Raw genomic sequence first — 15,967 nt, 5'->3', positions numbered from 1 at the left:
TTAATTATTAAATCATAATAAATAAATAAATAAATATTATTAGTTCACTATTTTTTATATTACAATAAAAGAGTGTACTAATTACGCTTAGTTAAGACAATATTTTTTATTATTTTATAATTTACATAAATGAACAATTATTGTAATATGGTCGTAATTTGATATATATTAATCTTTTATTATTAGAGTAATTGTAATAGGTAGCAAAAATATTTTATATATTTCAAAAAATGTCATCAGCTTTTCAAAATTTCAAATATAGCAAAATATTTGAATTTTTATTTTCGAATTTTTTATTATTCTAATTTTACCCTTATGATATCTAATATATATCTGATGTATATCTATATCTGATATACATCCAATATATCATACATCAAATCTATATTTGATATACATCTTATGTAAATTTGTATATGAAATACATCAAATCTATATCTACCGATATAACTCTGATATACTTCCGATATACATTCGATATACCACTAATATTATACATTATCAGATATACCATGATAGATATACATTATCAAATATACCACTGATATACATCAAATATATTTATTATATATATAATATATATATCTGATGTACTTCTAATTTATGCTATACTAAATATATTTCCAACTGATATACTAAATATACTTGCAACTGATATACTAAATATAAACTTATCAAATGTTTAATTTTGAGTGGTGTATCAACTGTTTAAATTATAGTTTATCATTTCAATTTGTTGTTTAATATACTAATATTATCAATAATGTTGATTACTATATCACTACTATTTATTCAATATTAATATTAATTAGATATTAAATATAAAAGATATCAACGGTTTAAATTTATAAAGTACATCAAAATGTTAACTTGTCTTTTTGGACTGCATGGTCCACGTAAACCTTTTATATAATAACTTTATATTTCAAAAATAAAAAATAAAAATTTTTGCTCCATTGTTTTCATCTGAAAAAAAATATTTGATATAATAGTATGATATCAACACACATATGATATCAATATATATATATATATATATATATATCAACACACATATATAATGGTTATATTGGAGGTATATAAGTGGTAAATTAGAAGCATACTAAGTATATATCAGTGTTATATTAGTGGTAAATCATATAATCATATAATAAGTTATATCAGTTGATAGCATAGTTATATCAGTGGTATATCATTTGTTTATAATCAACGGTAAATTAGAGACATATCAAATATATATCACATATATATGTATTGTATTAGCATGGTAAATCAATGGTTATCATACGTATATCAGTGGTAAGACATGATAGAAGTTGAGTAGATATCATGGTTATATCATAAGTAAATCAATTTTATATCATTATTATATCAGTGGTATATCAGAGATATATATCAGTAGTCAGATATATTACAGATATATATCAGATATATTAAAGGGTGAATTTGTAATTTTACAACTGGACCTCCGTTTTTTCTGAAAAAAATTGTTATATTTGGGGAAAAAAAGAAACATGAATAAAAAGATAAGATTATGTATAACCTTTGTCATGATAGCCAGTTTTTCCTTTTCTTCATGAAGACTGGGTATTTTCAGAGAAAGAAGAGCCAAAAGTGGGGAGGTCCCGTGTGTTTTCTCTCAATCCTCCAAATGAAGTTTTTTTAAAGGGTGTTCCTCTCTGATTTGTTTCGATTCTTCCGTAGTACTTTTCAAGAAGTAGCATGAATCAAAATATGAAAGGGGCCTCTTTTGCTTTTGTGAAGGAATTTTTGGGGAGGATCTTTCTTCCTCGCTAGTTTCTGTAATGGCAGATGGTGGCTGAGTGTCGAGGATCTCCTCATTGGATGTTAATAGTATTGTTGTGGCTGACAAAATCAAAGACGTCATTGTTATGTATGATCTGTGATTTTGTCATCTGGACTTTTTGAAGAGCTATTAGGTACAAAATTGGAGAAGGCACCCGCTTGCGATCTCTCGGGATGACTCTTCCATTTTCGTTGTATCTTAGTTCAGAGAATTTCTATTGTCCAGGGACAAGGAAGACGGAGCAGAAGCGACGACGGAGGTGTAGCAGCACTCAATTGCCAGATTTATACGCCCTCTTTTATTGCCATGCACTCAGCCAAATCCACATCAGTATGACATTTGTTGGGAAAAATAATATAGATCAATCGATCCTCCTGTAAGTTCTTCAAACAGGAACTATTTGATTTTCCCCTTTCACAGGCTACAGCAGATAAGTAAGTAACAATAACAAAGGAATAAGAGATAGGGATAGAAAAGCTTAACACCACAGGATTATACTGGTTCGCCCCTATCTTGGGATTACGTCCAGTCTTCTGTAAAAAAGCAGGTTCAACTATAGTTGGGAATATTACAATGGAGACTCGAGATATTATTATCTTGCTTCTAAGTAGCCTAACAATGGTTACCTAGGATTACACAATTGAAAATACCCTCACTAAAACCCACAGGATACAAAATTCTTTTTTCATACACTGCCCACAATCACTCAAGTCTCTCTTATATTTAGGTTCTCTACAAATGAAACCTTAACAAAAGGGTTTTATTTATAAGAAGTCAAATATCTCAATCCTTATAGGAAAACAGTTTTTTTTTTTTGAGAATAATTTAGATTTTAAGTTAAATCTACAATAACATTAATAAAAATAAAATTAAAAACATAAAAATATAAAAAATTATGTGTATAATAATTATATGTATAAAAATAGTTAAAACATTAGAATGTTATGTTTTAGTCCAAACTTTTACTAATTATTGTGTAAAATAAGTTCAGTAGTCAAACTCTGTAAAGTAAATAAAAATATACCTACACTAATTAGATTAAAAAGACAACAAATGATTGAAAAAGATTTTTGGCAGCGTTAATAGAGTAAGCAGCGGTACAATTTAAAATTAGGTTTTAAATTTTCCATCAACTTATTTATTTTCTTATTTTTCTTTTTTTAAAAATTTACATATTTGTATAGAAAATTTATAATTTATCATTTTTTAAAAATTTATATAATCTATGATTTTTTTTCTTCTTTAAAACTTAGGTTAGAATAAAAAAAAGTATAAAAAAATCATGAATAAAGAGAAAAAATACGCAATTAGATGGAAAATAATATAAATAAAAATGTCTCAAGTTCAAACATGGAAGATAACTTGAAGAAAAATTAAAAAGAAAAAAATACCCTAACTTTCGCACAACAAAAGGAAAAAAAACGACTATGGAAAGATTTGAACCTTAAAATTTTGAGAGGGGGTTGGACATCATACAACCACTACACCACGGGTGTATTAGATTGTTTAATACTAATGGTATATTTCTTAAAGTTCAGGAAAGCTCAAACTCCCTCTGGACCCAATGTAAATCCGCCCCTGAGTCTTGACTAGCAGCACCAAATTCTTCAAATTCAATCCAGCTTAGAGCATCTCTCCAATCCAAAAGAAGATGGGCAAAACTCATCCCCTGGTGTGGAGAATAAAGGGTAGCAAATTTCGAACTATTCCACCCTCATCGTACCTTTTTTCAAGAACCTAAGGGAATTGATAGGATGTCTGCTGCCTCATGGGGAAGAAGGTGATTTTGAATTTTATGCACAGGCCACTGACCACAGGGGCTAATTAGCTCACCAACTCTGGAATTCAATATGTTTTACTTGCAGAAAAAACATATATATGTATTTATTATTTTATTCATTTTCTTAGCCTTAGGTCAGAAATTAGATTATAATTTAGACTTTGGTGGCCGGCCACTGCATCGCACTTGGCAGTAGCACCGCACTTCCTCCGAACCTGTAGATGAAATTCCCTTCAGCCACGTCCCATCAGTCATCACCATCAGCTTCCTTTAAAGTCCAAAGTGGCGGCTTTGCTATGTGATCAATAAACTTCCAAGATCACAAAGAAAAGGTTCAATGGAACATGGATGACTTTGTAAGGTCTCCCCGAACTTGTTTCTCAGGGAACAAGATTAAACAGCCACCACCAACACGGCTTTATCTCAAACTCATTCTGTGTTTTACAAACGTAAGCAAATGAAGTTGAGAACCATACTGTATCACAGCAGAGAACAACTACCGCCATTGTTATTTATGACATTGACATGAATGAAACTATCATTACTTTCGACCCAGTTTAGTCGAATTAGCAGTCTCAGCCAAAGCCATGAAACCCGTACAGAATTATTGGAGTTTTTCAGGTCGTCTTCTTCTTCTGTCGTTTACATGCTTCTATTCAAGCTTTTGCTTCGGCAGAGATACTATCACATCAACAAATTTCATCAAAGACCCTGCAACTATAATATCCAATTCCAGTTCCTTCGAGTTGGGGTTCTTCACACCTGTTAATTCTACGAGCCGATATGTCGGAATTTGGTTTAAGCAACAAATTTCTGTACAAATGGTTGTATGGGTAGCCAACAGAGATAACCCTCTCCACGATGCTGCCGGGATTTTCACAATTTCGAAGGATGGTAATCTTGTTGTCTTAGATGGAAACAACGCCGTCGTTTGGTCTTCCAATATTTCTTCTTCTTCTTCTTCTGGAACCAACACAAGCGCCCGAATTTCAGATACCGGTAACCTTGTTTTGGAAGATACGGCTTCCGGGTTGGTTTTATGGGAGAGTTTCAAACACCCTACTCATGCATACTTGCCTTCCATGGAATTTATCACAAACACAAAAACCGACGAGGAAATTGGGCTTACTTCATGGAACACCCCTTCTGATCCATCCATGGGAAACTTTTCGTTGACACTGTTTATTCACAATATTCCTGAAAATGTCATTTGGAACGGGCGTACCCCGTATTGGAGGTCTGGTCCGTGGAATGGGCAGACTTTTATAGGGATGCCCGAAATGAAATCTGTTTATCTCTCTGGAAATAGTCTCTTAATCGAAGACCAAACTTACCATCTCACCAATGGTCAAAAATCCATGTACATATTTTTAAGCTCACAAGGGAATGTGGAGCGAAGGGCGTGGGATTCTACGGAGGAGCGCTGGAAAGTTATTTGGTCAGCTCCACGAACGCAGTGTGATTTTTATGGTGCTTGTGGGGCATTTGGGTTCTGTAATGCAAAAGCATCCCCTGTTTGTAGATGTTTAAGAGGGTTTAAGCCAAAGCAGGAAGAGGAATGGAATCAAGGAAATTGGAGTGGTGGATGCGTGAGAATTACACCAGTGAAGTGTGGGAAATTCAACACAGCCAACGCTGAGGAAGATGGGTTTTCAAAAGTGGAAATGGTTAAAGTGCCATTTCTTGCAGAGTGGTCCAATTCCTCTGCTACAGCAGATGACTGCAAACATGAGTGCTTGAAGAATTGTTCGTGTAGTGCTTATGCATATGAAAATGGCATTCATTGCATGCTATGGAAAAGCGATTTAATTGATATACAGAAGTTTGAGAGTGGTGGAGCTGATGTTTACCTTCGTTTGGCATATGCAGACTTAGACCACACCAGTATAGACTCTCCCTGAATTTCTACTTCTACTGCACTATTTTCATCACTGAAATTATATTGGTTTTTCCCATCTAAGTCTATTTAATATTGCTTTCAGTTCCATCCACAGAGGATGTAAAACACAAGAAAGGAATCATAATAGCCCTGGTGGTAGCAGGAATGTTTATCATCTCCATCATTGTCATATACTTCAGCTGGAGATGGAAGACTCACAAACATGGTATGGCAAACCTCATTACTTTATTAAAAAAAGTTGAAAGTTCAAGATTACTATATGACTATTTTATTATCATCTTCAGCAAAGAAAACCAGAGGCAAGAAGATGTCATTGTTCAACGAATTGAGGGGAAATTTCTTGAACTCGACGATGGGTCATAGAATTGGAGACAACTTGAACCAAGAGTTACCAACTTATGACCTTGAGAAGCTGGAAATTGCAACAAACCATTTTCATATGGGAAACAAGCTTGGAGAGGGTGGGTTTGGCCCTGTGTATAAGGTAGCCTTATTCACATATGCTTATTCTGTTTAATTGCAAGTTACCATGTTTGTGATTACTAGTTTGGTTTCAGGGGAGATTGGTGGATGGACAAGAAATAGCTGTAAAAAGACTTTCAACAGCCTCTGCCCAAGGGCTTGAAGAATTCATAAACGAAGTAACAGTAATTTCGAAACTCCAACATCGGAATCTTGTTCGGCTTTTTGGTTGCTGTGTTGAAGCTGAAGAAAAGATGTTGATATATGAGTACATGCCAAACTTAAGTTTGGACGCATTTATCTTTGGTTAGACACTCTCTCTTAAATACCATTTTTGTACCATTTTGCTTCTGTTGTATAATGTCTATTCACTCATCAGAAGTAAATATTGTTCATGTAGATTCCTCCAAACAAAAACTCTTAGATTGGGGAAAAAGGCTCAACATCATTAGGGGGATTGCACGAGGCCTCCTTTACCTTCACAAAGATTCTAGATTGAAGATCATTCATAGAGATCTAAAAGCGAGCAACATTCTATTGGATGAAAACTTTAATCCCAAAATTTCAGATTTTGGTATGGCACGGATTTTTGGCAACAATGAAGATCAAGCAAGCACTTTAAGAGTGGTTGGAACTTAGTAAGTATCTCTGAGTTGATTTCTAGTAGTTGAGCTAATAATATCACTTAAATACATTTCTTCGATGAATCTAGTGGCTACATGTCTCCCGAATATGCAATGCAAGGCCGATTCTCAGAGAAATCAGACGTGTTTAGTTTCGGAGTTTTGTTGCTTGAAATTATTAGTGGGAGAAAAAATACAAGCTTTTGCCACGACGAGAATGTCATAAGCCTATTAGGACTGGTACATCTACGACTGGACTTTTTCCCAATTAGTTTAGAACTTCAACTTCGATTCCCTACTACATTTATGTCCTCTCATCTTAAAACTTATTTTCTACATGTTTTGCAGGCTTGGAAATTATGGAATGAAGAGAATCTAATTTCTTTGATTGATCCAGCAATACATGACTCGTGTCATCACACAGAGATTTTGAGATGCATGCACATAGGACTGTTGTGCGTTCAAGAAGCCATAAAGGATAGGCCAAATATGTTGACCATTCTTTCGATGCTTAATAGTGAAATTATAGATCTTTATCCTCCTAAACAACCTGGCTTTACTAGCATAAAATTTGAGAGTAATACAAATTTAGCTCAGCATAGTCAGGGTAAACGTTCTGTAAATATGGTTACAATTACCAAGATTGAGGGACGGTAATATTAATTAATTAGTATGTCATATAATTGCAACAATTCTCAATATCTTTTACTTTTTATTTTATTAGAAACAGAGGCTTAAGAAGCAGGGATACATGGTGACCATATCGTCAAGTTTCTTGCATGACAAACACATTTCCAAAGGAGATATGAAATTTGTCTCAAAGATAAGAACTCATAGGACTCTTTGATTTTGAGAATGTACTAATTTCTCAATAAAATACAGAGATAAAATTTGATATTCCTTTTTAAGATAATTGGTTTTTGAAGGAGAAATGTAGCTCTGCGGTGGAAGTAGTTTCACCTCTAACACCGCCTATCAATTATAAGTGCAAGTGATTGTGATTTCAAAATTTCAACATAGATGTTTTGTCCTGCTTTTAGTTGACTAAGTCAAGTTTTTAATTTCATTAAACCCTCAACCAGAAATTAAGGAGAGTAGAGATAAATCAAATAGCCCAACTACCAGACTTGTGACAGCAGAGGACAATTACAGCCATTGTAATTTATGACATGAAGCCAACTCCACAAAGTTACCATGTTTTACATAGCACATTACTTTGGACCCAGTTTAGTGGAATTAGTAGCCAGCCAAAGCCATGGAACCCCAAAAGAATTGGAGTTTTTCAGCTCTTCTTCTTCTTCTTTTTTCATTTACATGCTTGTCTTCAAGATTTTGCTGTGGCAGAGATACGATCACATCAACAAATTTCATCAAACACCCTGCAACTATAGTTTCCAATGGCAGTTCCTTCGAGTTGGGGTTCTTCACACCTGTAAATTCCAGCAACCTATATGTTGGGATTTGGTTCAAGCAAATTTCTGTACAAACTGTAGTATGGGTAGCAAACAGAGAGAACCCTCTCAAGGATGCTACCGGGATTTTCACAATTTCCAAGGATGGGAATCTTGTGGTCTTAGATGGAAACAACACCATCCTTTGGTCTTCAAATGTTTCTTCTTCTTCTACCACTAACCGGAGCGCCCGAATTTTAGATTCGGGTAACCTTATTTTGGAAGATACAACTTTGGGGATGATTATATGGGAGAGTTTCAAACACCCTTCTCATGCATACTTGCCATCCATGGAATTGATCTCAAACGAAACGACCAAACAGAAAGGCGGGCTTACCTCATGGATCGGCCCTTCTGATCCATCCACGGGTAACTTTTCTTTAACGCTGTATGTTCACAGTATTCCCGAAAATGTCATTTGGAATGGGCATAACCCGTATTGGAGGTCTGGTCCGTGGAACGGGCAGACTTTTATCGGAATACCCGAAATGAAATCTGTTTATGTCTCTGGAAATAGCCTCGTAATCAACGGCAGACTCCTCATCTCACTAATGGTAAACAAACCATGTATATGTTTTTAAGCTCACAAGGGAATGTGGAGCGAATGGAGTGGGATTCCGCGGAGGAGCAGTGGAAACTTATTTGGTTGGCTCCACAAACGCGGTGCGATTTGTATGGTGCTTGTGGGGCGTTTGGGATTTGTAATGTAAAAGCATCCCCTGTTTGCAGCTGTTTAAGAGGGTTTAAGCCAGAGCAGGAAGAGGAATGGAATCTAGGAAATTGGAGTGGTGGGTGTGTCAGAAATACACCATTGAGCTGTGATCAGGATCAGGAATATGAGTTCTTAAAAATGGAAATGGTCAAAGTGCCATTTCTTGCCGAATGGTTCAATTCCTCTACTTCAGTAGATGACTGTAGACGTGAGTGCTTGAAAAATTGTTCGTGTAGTGCTTATGCATATGAGAATGGTATTCGTTGTATGCTATGGAGAGGAGACTTAATTGATATACAAAAGTTTGAGAGCGGTGGAGCTGATCTTTACCTTCGAATGGCATTGGATACAACAAGTAGACTCTCTAAACTTCTACTCTTGTTTAATTTTCATCATTGAATTCCCCATGTATGAGTCTTTAGTATCATTGCTTTCATTCACAGATGATGTAAAACACAAGAAGAGGATCATAATAGTCATGGTGCTACCAACAACGTTTATTATCTTCACCATTGCCATCTACTTTTGGTGGAGATGGAAGAGTCGCAAACATGGTAACTCAAACCTCATTAATTTGCCGCGTTCTCAAGACTCATCCAAAAATGATTATACAAACGAAAATTTTGTCCCTCGCTTATATTCATGATCTTCCTCTCATCTAGTTGATGTTGATGGAGGACTTCGGTCGCATTTCTAATACACAATTGAAATAATATTAGTGAGAGACTATCAAATATTTGCCATTTCACTTGTATAGCTTAGTTCATTGATTCTTGAGACTTAACATTTGCAGTGAAGAAAATGAGAAGCAATATGGCATCATTCAACGAATCAAGGGGAAATTTTTTGAACTTGACGATGAGTCAAAGATTTGGAGACAATGTGGATCAAGAGTTTCCAACTTACGACTTTAAGAAGCTGGAAATGGCCACAAACCATTTTCATTTAGATAACAAGCTCGGAGCGGGTGGGTTCGGCCCGGTGTACAAGGTAAACTTTTGTGAGCTTGTTCAAATATATTCAGTACGTGTGTGAGAGTAATTTTGAAAAAAGAGATTTTAACTCTAATTAATTTTTTAAAATTACCATCTAATTGATACTTTAAAAATGAATTTAAAGTGATTTTGAACTTTTATAAAATGAACTTCTAAATTTGACAAACATGATCAATAGAAAAATAAGTGATTTGACAATGTCAAAAACGATTTTGAATGTGCCAAACTCATTCCCAAACACACTCTTATTCTATTGAATTGAAAATTAAAGATCCGTGATTATAATTTTTGGTTTCAGGGAAGATTGATGGATGGACAAGAAATTGCTGTAAAAAGACTTTCAAGAGCCTCTAGCCAAGGACTTGAAGAATTTATAAATGAAGTGAGTCATTTCGAAACTCCAACATCGAAATCTCATTAGGTTGTTTGGTTGTTGCGTGGAAGGAGAAGAGAAGATGTTGGTATATGAGTACATGCCAAACCTAAGTTTGGATGCATTTATCTTTGGTAACACACTTTTGGATCATTTTGCCTTTATTGTATAAAATGTCAAATGTCAATTTACCCATCAAAAGCAAATATTGTTTATGTAGATTCCTCCAAACAAAAACTCTTAGATTGGGGAAGAAGGTTCAATATCATTGTTGGGATTGCAAGCGGCCTTCTTTACCTCCACAAAGATTCTAGATTGAAGATCATCCATAGAGATTTAAAAGCAAGCAACATTTTATTAGATGAAAATTTCAATCCCAAAATTTCAGATTTTGGTATGGCACGAATTTTTGGCAACAATGAAGATCATGCTAGTACTTTAAGAGTGGTTGGAACTTAGTAAGTATCTGTAAGTTAATTAACTTAATTTCTAGTAGCTAATCTAACGGTATCATTTAAGTATATTTTGTTTTGATGAATTTAGTGGCTACATGTCTCCTGAATATGCCATGGAAGGTCGATTCTCAGAGAAATCAGATGTATTTAGTTTTGGAGTTTTGCTGCTTGAAATTATTAGTGGGAGAAAAAGTTTGAGTTTTTACCATGACGAGAATGGCTTAAGCTTACTAGGAATGGTATGTATACGAACTAAACTTTCTCATTACTTTATAAATTTTGCTTCTAATTCTTTGTTAACATGTAAATTTTATCAACTTGAAACTTGTTTTCTACATATTTTTAGGCTTGGAAGTTGTGGAAGGAAGAGAATATAATTTCTTTGATTGATGAAGCAATACATGACTCGAGTCATCACACAGAAATTTTGAGGTGCATCCATATAGGGCTGTTGTGCGTTCAAGAAGCCATAAAGGATAGGCCAAATATGTTGACCATTCTTTCGATGCTTAATAGTGAAATTATAGATCTTTATCCTCCAAACCAACCTGGTTTTGTTGGCATGAAATTTGGGAGTAATACAAATTCATCCCAACAAAGTCTGAGTATGTATTCTGTAAATATGGTTACAGTTACTAAGATCGAAGGACGGTAGTGATTAGCATGTCACATAATGGCAATAATTCTCAGTTGTTTTACATTTAGACAAAAATATTTGTTACTGTACCAACTATTTTACTCACTTTCTTAGTCCCATAATTTTAGCAGTTGTAAAATTATACCTCTGTCGTATGTATCTTAATTAGAATCCAGATTAACATATGATTTTATGGATGTTGCCGGGATTTTCACAATTTCAAAGGATGAGAATCTTGTGGTCTTAAATGGAAACGACATCGTCCTTTGATCTTCAAATGTTTCTTCTTCTTCTACCACCAATCGAAGCTCCCGAATTTAATTCGAATAACTTTGTTTGGGAAGATACAATTTTGGAGTGGTTACATGGAAGAGAATAAAAAAAGAAGAGATATTGAGTTTTAATAGAAAAAAAAAGTCAATAGGAAAATGATGGTAAGCAGTCTAATATTTTTTTTAGTAGAACATATATATGTGATGGGGATCGAACTCACAATCTTTTGATTTGAAATATATGTCAATACCGTTAAACTATGCTCGCATGAGGTTAACAAGTCCATATACAAGTTTTTTTTCATATTAATATTTAATATTACCAAGCTTTCATTTTCTCAATTCCAACCAATGCCCACCAATTAGTTGGTGCTATGCAATAAATCTAAATTCCGGAAATAAAATAACATTCGAAAACAATTTAAACATTAAATTTAAAATTGACCTCAAAAAATTATGGGGAATGATGTCATTTACTTTATTTTAGAAACATCAACCAATATTTATATAAGCTCATAATTAAGTCATATCTTGCAAATCACATTATTATTGAAAGACAACATTATCTTACATGCAATGCAACCATCACACACTGAGTTTTAGTGTTTTTTTTTTAAAAATACAATAAAATATTCATCATAAATTCACTAAGTCCAGTACACAGTACAAAGTCGAATGGTTGACTTTGTAAGGTTGACAATCAGCTCCAGCCAATGGGCTTCCCCCCCGGAAAATGTTTCTGAAGGAACAAGGATTCAACGTCTCTGTTTTATAGACTATTTCCCTCACAGTTTCAGTCGAATTAATAAGTAGCCATAGCCAGCGATAACTATGAAACCTCAGACGAACTGGAGTTTTTCATGTCGTCTTCTTCTAATTCTCTCATTTACATGTTTCTCTTCAAGATTATTAATTTGCTCCGGCAGAGATACGATCACATCAACGAATTTCATCAAAGACCCTGAAACTATAACATCAAATGCCAGTTCCTTCCATCTGGGCTTCTTCACACCTCCTAATTCTACAAGGCGATATGTCGGAATTTGGTTCATAAACCAAATACCTCAACAAACCGTAGTATGGGTAGCCAACAGAGACAACCCTTTAAACAACACTTCTCAAGGGATCTTCACAATTTCCAAGGATGGGAATCTTGTGGTCTTGGACGGAAACAACACCGTCCTTTGGTCTTCAAATGTTTCTTCTCCTGCAACAAATCGAAGCGCCAGAATTTTAGATTCGGGAAACCTTGTACTTGAAGATGCTTCTTCAGGGGAGGTCATATGGGAGAGTTTCAAACACCCTTCTGATAAATTCTTGACTTCCATGAAACTTATCACAAACGCAAAAACTAGAGAGAAAGTGGAGCTTACCTCATGGAACACCCCTTCTGATCCATCAACGGGAAACTTCTCCTTAGGGATTTATGTTCACAATATTCCTGAAGCTGTTATTTGGAAGGGTCGTAACACGTATTGGCGGTCGGGTCCATGGAACGGTCAGAATTTCATTGGAATACCCGAAATGGATTCTACCTATCTCTCTGGATATAAGCTCACAATCGAAGACCAAAGTTACCATTTTTCTGTCGCTTATAATGATGATGAACAATTTGGTTACTTATTTTTAAGCTCACAGGGGAATTTGGTGGAAACAAACGTGGATCTTGATGACGAGCGCCGCTGGAGAGCTACTTGGTCGGCTCTGCAAACACAGTGTGATATCTATGGCACTTGTGGGGCATTTGGGATTTGTGATGCAAAAGCGTCCCCAATTTGTAGCTGTTTAAGAGGGTTTAAGCCAAATCATGAACAGGACTGGAATCGAGGAAACTGGAGTGGGGGTTGTGTGAGAAAGACACCATTGAAGTGTGAGACGAAGTTGAACAGCACCAGTGATAAAGAAGATGGATTTTTGAAAGTGGAAATGGTGAAAGTTCCATTTCTTGCAGAGTGGTCCAATTCCTCTGCTTCGGCAGATGATTGCAGACGCGAGTGCTTGAGGAATTGTTCATGCAGAGCTTATGCTTATGAAAATGGCATTCACTGCATGCTATGGAGTGGAGACTTGATTGATATAAAACAATTTGAGAGCAATGGAACTGATCTTTACCTTTTAATGGCATATGCAGACTTAGATAAGAGTATAATCTCCATAAACCTTCTATTTCAATTTTTTCATTGCTAGCATTGTATTGTTTTACCAACAAAATCTCTATAGTATTGATTTCATCCACAGATGATATCAAAGCTACGAAAGGAATTACCCTAATTATAGTGTTACCAGTAATAACGTTTATTATCTTCTTCGTCATTGCTATATACTTCTTCTGGAGATGGAAGACTCGAAAACAAGGTAATGCTCCCCTCAAATTTTTTTTTTTCCAATAAGGGTTCAAGTACAAACAACATTATGTGAAGTCGAACTCACAGCATTTTAGTCGAAACGAACTTGCTTAAGTTGATGTTTGGTCATAATTTAGTTATGTTTTTTTTACCGTATATATACTTTTGGTCTTCACATCATTTCCTTTGGCATTCTATTAATTTGTAAAATAGTTATATAGTTAGTGACATTTGAGGTATATAGCAGAGAAAAAGAAAACTATGAATAGTAGCATAAATGAGAACACTTTGAAGCTTAGAATGGATGATATGATTGGAGACGAAGTTAAATTGGAGGAGCTACCTCTTTATGATTTTGAGAAGTTGGCAATTGCAACAAACAACTTTGATTTAAGCAACAAGCTTGGGCAGGGTGGCTTTGGTCCAGTTTACAAGGTAGGTAACCACATGGTAAAAATATATATATATATTTTTTTATTTTTTTTTTGTTGATTTATTGGAAGCAATTGGCTCAAGATAATATTTTATTTTCAGGGAAAACTATTAAATGGACAGGAAATAGCTGTAAAGAGGCTTTCAAGAGCCTCAAACCAAGGGTATGAAGAGTTTATAAACGAAGTGAGGGTGATTTCGAAACTACAACATAGGAATCTTGTGCGACTTCTTGGATGTTGCATCGAAGGAGATGAGAAGATGTTAATATATGAATATATGCCCAACTTAAGTTTGGATGCATTAATCTTTGGTTAGATACTGTGATATATATATTTTTAATATTTTTTTAGTTGCTTTAGAATATTCATTCACTAACCCAATTAAATCTATGTATGTAGGCTCCCCCAAGCCAAATTTGTTGGATTGGCGAAAAAGGTTTAATATTATTGATGGTATTGCTCGAGGTCTTCTTTATCTTCATCGAGATTCGAGATTGAGAATCATACATAGAGATCTGAAGGCAAGTAATATACTATTAGACAAAGACTTAAATCCTAAAATTTCAGACTTCGGTATGGCAAGAATTTTTGGTGGTAATGAAGTTCAAGCAAACACTTTAAGGATCGTTGGAACTTAGTAAGGCCTCCCACCATCTTATTTCATTTTATCATAATTATTATACAACTAACACACATTAATTTGATGTTGATCTTTTTAATGAATCAGTGGATATATGTCTCCTGAATATGCAATGCAAGGTCAATTTTCGGAGAAATCAGATGTGTTTAGTTATGGAGTTCTATTGCTTGAAATCATTAGTGGGAGACGAAATACAGGATTCTACCGTCACGAACATGCTTTAAGCTTATTGGAATTTGTATGTTTATATATATTAAGAATAATTTCACGCACTCTCAAATTAACTATAACATATTTGAATATCTCAATAACGCACACAAATCTTTGACTTGATTTCAGGCATGGAAATTATGGATGGAAGACAATCTTATTCCATTGATTGAACCAACAATATATGAATTGTGCTACCAACCAGAGATTTTGAGATGCATCCATGTGGGGTTCTTATGCATTCAAGAATTTATAAATGATAGGCCAACTGTCTCTACCATTATTTCAATGCTCAATAGTGAAATTTCTGTTCTTCCATCTCCAAAGCAACCTGGCTTTATCGGTATACCACGTGACAATAACATAGAGTCATCTCGACAAAATTTGGATAAATTGTCTATAAATAATCTTACAGTTACCACAGTTGTACCTCGGTGAGGTGTTAGACAATTAAAAAAAACAAATTTTTGCTTCTATTGATCTTACGTAATTGACTTGTAATTTTGCTTTCGAACCCACAAATTTAAATTTGTCAGTTTTAAATTATAACTTGATTCCACATAGTTTTGAAGGACACATCTGATTTCTCTGTGTCTCCAAACTCCTGTATTCATATGTAAATTATAAGTGTTGTAGTTTCCATTTTGATTTCTACTCCATTGACATGGTTTGTGTTATAAGCCTTTGCCTTACTGTATTTAAAGTACATCACTATTGAATTTTTCCTTTAGATTTATTGTCAAGCACGAATACTTTTACGCCAATCGATTTGTAGGAAGGATTTTATGTTTGAATCTTTGACCCTCACCTTATTGAATTCAGAAAAAAAAAAAATTATATGTTTTTTAAAACTATTGGTTCAAAAATCACT

General features: G+C 34.5%; 4 protein-coding genes across 7 annotated transcripts; all 4 read left to right on the top strand.

Moving 5' to 3' along the window:
• Window positions 1-3,358: 3,358 nt before the first annotated feature.
• LOC111010813 (G-type lectin S-receptor-like serine/threonine-protein kinase At1g11300) lies at window positions 3,359-7,264 on the top strand. 3 transcript variants are annotated; one of them, XM_022284377.2, is made up of 7 exons: window positions 3,397-5,471; window positions 5,570-5,692; window positions 5,772-5,971; window positions 6,045-6,255; window positions 6,350-6,587; window positions 6,662-6,812; window positions 6,921-7,264. In XM_022284377.2, exons 1-7 carry the CDS (start codon window positions 4,175-4,177, stop codon window positions 7,227-7,229), a joined length of 2,529 nt encoding a protein of 842 aa, XP_022140069.1. In that variant the 5' UTR covers window positions 3,397-4,174; the 3' UTR covers window positions 7,230-7,264. The 3 variants fall into 3 exon arrangements, with proteins under 3 accessions (XP_087977690.1, XP_087977689.1, XP_022140069.1); XM_088121563.1 differs by lacking the exon at window positions 6,662-6,812 and having other exon boundaries at window positions 3,372-5,471; window positions 6,921-7,062; XM_088121564.1 differs by lacking the exons at window positions 6,350-6,587; window positions 6,662-6,812; window positions 6,921-7,264 and having other exon boundaries at window positions 3,359-5,471; window positions 6,045-6,260.
• Window positions 7,265-8,588: 1,324 nt separating this feature from the next.
• LOC148212539 (G-type lectin S-receptor-like serine/threonine-protein kinase At1g11330) lies at window positions 8,589-10,371 on the top strand. 2 transcript variants are annotated; one of them, XM_088121567.1, is made up of 5 exons: window positions 8,589-9,090; window positions 9,158-9,289; window positions 9,529-9,725; window positions 10,029-10,112; window positions 10,324-10,371. In XM_088121567.1, the coding sequence occupies exons 1-5, from the start codon at window positions 8,589-8,591 to the stop codon at window positions 10,345-10,347; spliced, it is 939 nt and encodes a 312-aa protein (XP_087977693.1). In that variant the 3' UTR covers window positions 10,348-10,371. The 2 variants fall into 2 exon arrangements, with proteins under 2 accessions (XP_087977693.1, XP_087977692.1); XM_088121566.1 differs by having other exon boundaries at window positions 10,029-10,371.
• LOC111010814 (G-type lectin S-receptor-like serine/threonine-protein kinase At1g11330) lies at window positions 9,639-11,343 on the top strand. The gene is made up of 5 exons (XM_088121565.1): window positions 9,639-9,725; window positions 10,029-10,237; window positions 10,324-10,561; window positions 10,647-10,797; window positions 10,905-11,343. The coding sequence occupies exons 2-5, from the start codon at window positions 10,186-10,188 to the stop codon at window positions 11,211-11,213; spliced, it is 750 nt and encodes a 249-aa protein (XP_087977691.1). The 5' UTR covers window positions 9,639-9,725; window positions 10,029-10,185; the 3' UTR covers window positions 11,214-11,343.
• Window positions 11,344-12,213: 870 nt separating this feature from the next.
• LOC148212538 (G-type lectin S-receptor-like serine/threonine-protein kinase SD1-13) lies at window positions 12,214-15,695 on the top strand. Its single transcript, XM_088121562.1, has 7 exons — window positions 12,214-13,610; window positions 13,706-13,822; window positions 14,060-14,247; window positions 14,347-14,557; window positions 14,646-14,883; window positions 14,974-15,124; window positions 15,226-15,695. The coding sequence occupies exons 1-7, from the start codon at window positions 12,299-12,301 to the stop codon at window positions 15,532-15,534; spliced, it is 2,526 nt and encodes an 841-aa protein (XP_087977688.1). The 5' UTR covers window positions 12,214-12,298; the 3' UTR covers window positions 15,535-15,695.
• The last annotated feature ends 272 nt before the right edge of the window (window positions 15,696-15,967 follow it).

The sequence above is a fragment of the Momordica charantia genome (assembly GCF_013281855.1).
Source record: "Momordica charantia cultivar OHB3-1 chromosome 3 unlocalized genomic scaffold, Mcharantia_2.0 BLBB01000003.1, whole genome shotgun sequence".
Taxonomy (NCBI): Eukaryota; Viridiplantae; Streptophyta; class Magnoliopsida; order Cucurbitales; family Cucurbitaceae; genus Momordica; species Momordica charantia.
The sequence above is the reverse complement of the archived record's forward strand: the minus strand, read 5'-3'. Positions and strand labels throughout refer to the sequence as shown.

Bases quoted from the DNA above. Each gene is read 5' to 3' on its own strand.
- LOC148212539 (XM_088121566.1), top strand. From the start codon at position 8,589: ATGTATATGTTTTTAAGCTCACAAGGGAATGTGGAGCGAATGGAGTGG. The intron at 9,091-9,157 runs GTAGACTCTCTA...ATGAGTCTTTAG, and splicing joins AATGGCATTGGATACAACAA to TATCATTGCTTTCATTCACA. The intron at 9,726-10,028 runs GTAAACTTTTGT...TTTTGGTTTCAG, and splicing joins GGTTCGGCCCGGTGTACAAG to GGAAGATTGATGGATGGACA.
- LOC111010814 (XM_088121565.1), top strand. From the start codon at position 10,186: ATGTTGGTATATGAGTACATGCCAAACCTAAGTTTGGATGCATTTATC. The intron at 10,562-10,646 runs GTAAGTATCTGT...TGATGAATTTAG, and splicing joins TTAAGAGTGGTTGGAACTTA to TGGCTACATGTCTCCTGAAT. The intron at 10,798-10,904 runs GTATGTATACGA...ACATATTTTTAG, and splicing joins GCTTAAGCTTACTAGGAATG to GCTTGGAAGTTGTGGAAGGA.
- LOC111010813 (XM_022284377.2), top strand. From the start codon at position 4,175: ATGAAACCCGTACAGAATTATTGGAGTTTTTCAGGTCGTCTTCTTCTT. The intron at 5,693-5,771 runs GTATGGCAAACC...TATCATCTTCAG, and splicing joins ATGGAAGACTCACAAACATG to CAAAGAAAACCAGAGGCAAG. The intron at 5,972-6,044 runs GTAGCCTTATTC...GTTTGGTTTCAG, and splicing joins GGTTTGGCCCTGTGTATAAG to GGGAGATTGGTGGATGGACA.
- LOC148212538 (XM_088121562.1), top strand. From the start codon at position 12,299: ATGAAACCTCAGACGAACTGGAGTTTTTCATGTCGTCTTCTTCTAATT. The intron at 13,823-14,059 runs GTAATGCTCCCC...GGTATATAGCAG, and splicing joins ATGGAAGACTCGAAAACAAG to AGAAAAAGAAAACTATGAAT. The intron at 14,558-14,645 runs GTTAGATACTGT...CTATGTATGTAG, and splicing joins TTTGGATGCATTAATCTTTG to GCTCCCCCAAGCCAAATTTG.